The 2,864-nt window shown below is 40.9% G+C and overlaps 1 protein-coding gene across 1 annotated transcript in view; it reads left to right on the forward strand.

The window, feature by feature from the left end:
• Window positions 1-2,429, forward strand: part of HEATR3 (HEAT repeat containing 3) — a 49,080-nt gene extending 46,651 nt beyond the window's left edge. Inside the window, 2 exon segments of the mRNA XM_012806797.2 lie at window positions 883-1,059; window positions 1,687-2,429. Of these exon segments, the coding sequence (XP_012662251.1) occupies window positions 883-1,059; window positions 1,687-1,809 (300 nt within the window). The 3' untranslated portion in view covers window positions 1,810-2,429.
• The last annotated feature ends 435 nt before the right edge of the window (window positions 2,430-2,864 follow it).

Consider the following 2,864-nt stretch of genomic DNA (forward strand, 5'->3'; position numbering starts at 1 on the left):
CTCTGGACCCCAGGAGCCACCCTCTTGGTCGTGGTGGAGCTGAACTCTGGACCCCAGGAGTCACCCTCGTGGTCGTGGTGGAGCTGAGCTCTGGACCCCAGAAGTCACCCTCTTGATCATGGTGGAACTGAACTCTGGACCCCAGGAGCCACCCTCTTGGTCATGGTGGAGCTGAGCTCTGGACCCGAGGAGCCACCCTCTTGGTCGTGGTGGAGCTGAGCTCTGGACCTGCTCTGAGCATTGTAGTATCAGATTAAACATCAACCTTAAGACATGAAGAGTGACGTGGAAGAGCTGAACTGAAAATGAGTTTACTCTAGAATAATCTGCAGGTTGGGAATCATCCGCCCATTAGCTGGCAAACTGGAAAAAAACGGTGGATCTGTAGAGGGGCATGAGATTCAGTATTAGAGATTTTTTTCCTATACTTTTTTTTTTTTTTTCCAGATTTTGGCTGGGGCTGTGTTTGAACACACCACCTCCGGTATATGGGGCCAGCATCCTACTCCTTTGAGCGACAGTCAGCGCCCTTTCTCCTATGCTTTTGAAAGCTTGTTTTTTTGTTATAGATAAGATTTCTATGCATTTTGACCTCATGGAGAAAGCTTTTTTGAGGGAACTATGTGGGAAAATTTAATGAGTTCCAATATCATACATCATTTATAGATCTTCATTCACTTTTTTAGATATAAATTATCTTTCATTATCTTACTTATATTGTGCTTGGTGTATTTGTAAGTTTTTGTCTAATCTTTTAAAAGTTTTAATTTTTCCCTGGTTTTTTAAATATAAAATAGTGTGCATGAATATCGCCATGTGTCAAGTTTGTGCTCATGGGGACACTGCCCCGGTCACGTCACAGGTGTGTCTTGTTGTCCCCAGGACATCGGATGCTTTCTGCTGGAGGTCGCCACCAAAGATCCTTCCCTTATAGTAGCAGGAGAAGCTTTGGATGCCCTTTTTGATGTTTTTGCAGATGGTAAAGAAGCTGAAAGAGCTTCAGTTCAAATTAAATTATTATCTACTCTGAAAGAATTCCAGCCAGTCTTCAAAATGAAGGTTTGTAGCGGTTCTGTTTATACATTCGTAAGTCCGACAATCTGTGGGGATGAGGGTGTATGTAGTTACCACTGTGTGATTTAGAGGCCTGTGCACAGTGAATTCCCATGACTCCTGGTGACAAGGTGGCTCTTCATCCCCAGTACTTTGTGAAATGCTTGCTGGCTGAGTCATGGCCCAGCCATTGAATCACTGAAACTTGAAGCCAAGTGGCATCTGAGAAGTTTCTCTCTTTTTTAACTTTAGTAATGTTAACAGTGCTTCATATATACATGTGTCTACTCTAGCTTTCAAAAGACTTTCATACACATTGTAAACTTATTATATCATGTGGTAAACATTGGTTTCGTTATTATAGATATTTCTTTGGTATTCTGCAAAAGGCGAACTCCAGGCTATTCTAAATTAGAGAATACAGCTGCTGCTTTCATTAGCCATTATTTATTTATTGTTTTGTCAGAAACAAAAACTAACTCTGAGTCAAAAAATAATTTCAAAAAGTGTTTTGGGCCCGGGCATAGTGGCTCACACCTGTTATCATAGTCCTTTGGGAGGCTGAGGTGGGAGGATTGTTTGAGTCCAGGAATTAGAGAGAAGCCTGATGACACATGATTTGTTTTTTTGCAGATACGTAAAGAAGGGCGAGGTAAATACAGTACAGATCAGCTGTGTGTTCTTGACAATGTGAAGATGAATTTGAGGAGGTTTGTTGCTTATCAAGAAACTGTGGAGAAAAGGCTGACTTCTTGAACCAGCGAAAGAGAAATCAGTTCTTCCCTGACACGTTTGATGCTGAGAGTATGGACGGGCTTCCTTCGGCTGTAGACGTGTCTGAAAGTTATTTTTAACTGCTTCTGTTCTGCACCTTAGTTGAAGTTCCAAACTCTTCTAAGCCTTGGAAACTGTGCCGCATCTGCAGAGCTCCCAGTTACGTGCCCAGCGTGTTTTAATTCCTAGACGCATAAAGAGAGGGAGGGGGAAAGCAGCGGAGTCTCGGGGTTCCCAGCTTGATTCACGAGCGTCCAAAGAAACTTCAAAAAATCACGTTTTCCTGGAATTTTGCAAAAAAAAAAAAAAATAATAATAATCCACAGCATTACTTGCTTGTTCTTTTAAGGAAGTGGTGTTTTATACCAGCTGAATCTTTAACTGAAATATGAAGACAAGCTTTATAAAATAATTTTTGGTATGAATTATACCAATTATGTTTATCTTTTGTAAAGAAGTCAATGAGTTGAGTTTATATTTCACTACTTAATAGATTTATACTGATGAACCAAGAAGGTAACTGCCATCGTCCATGCAGGGTATTGTAATATCACTCCTTGATTTAATCTGGTACGGAGTCAGAATTAGGAGAAAATATTTTTGAATAAATAACTTTGTAATATAAAGCTTTATGTCTTACAGAATCTTTTACAGTACTAAGTAGATCTATTCCTGGATGTTTCCTTGATAATGAGTGTTGCTTTCAATGTATGTGAGATTTATTTTTTAAACAGGATTTCAGAGCATTGCCTCTCAACGTCCTTGAAGTAGCCGGGTGACAGCACATCCTGTTCCAGAGGGGGCCCTGGGCCAGCTCCTGCGTGCATCTGTTTACCTGATCAGAGAGTTCAGCGGAGACTCAAACATTTCTGCACAGCCGATGTCAGTGGCCCTGATAAAAGGCCCAGTACCCAGTGAAGCACTTACTTGTTTTATTCAGTATTTCTGCAGCTGCATTCATAACGTAGTAGGTTGTATTTCATCTGCAGGATGATGTATTGTGCAGTCTTTACCTATATATTATAGAGTCTTGGGAA

This window comes from Otolemur garnettii, unplaced genomic scaffold, assembly GCF_000181295.1.
Source record: "Otolemur garnettii isolate 467f Iridium unplaced genomic scaffold, OtoGar3 scaffold00058, whole genome shotgun sequence".
Classification (NCBI taxonomy): domain Eukaryota; kingdom Metazoa; phylum Chordata; class Mammalia; order Primates; family Galagidae; genus Otolemur; species Otolemur garnettii.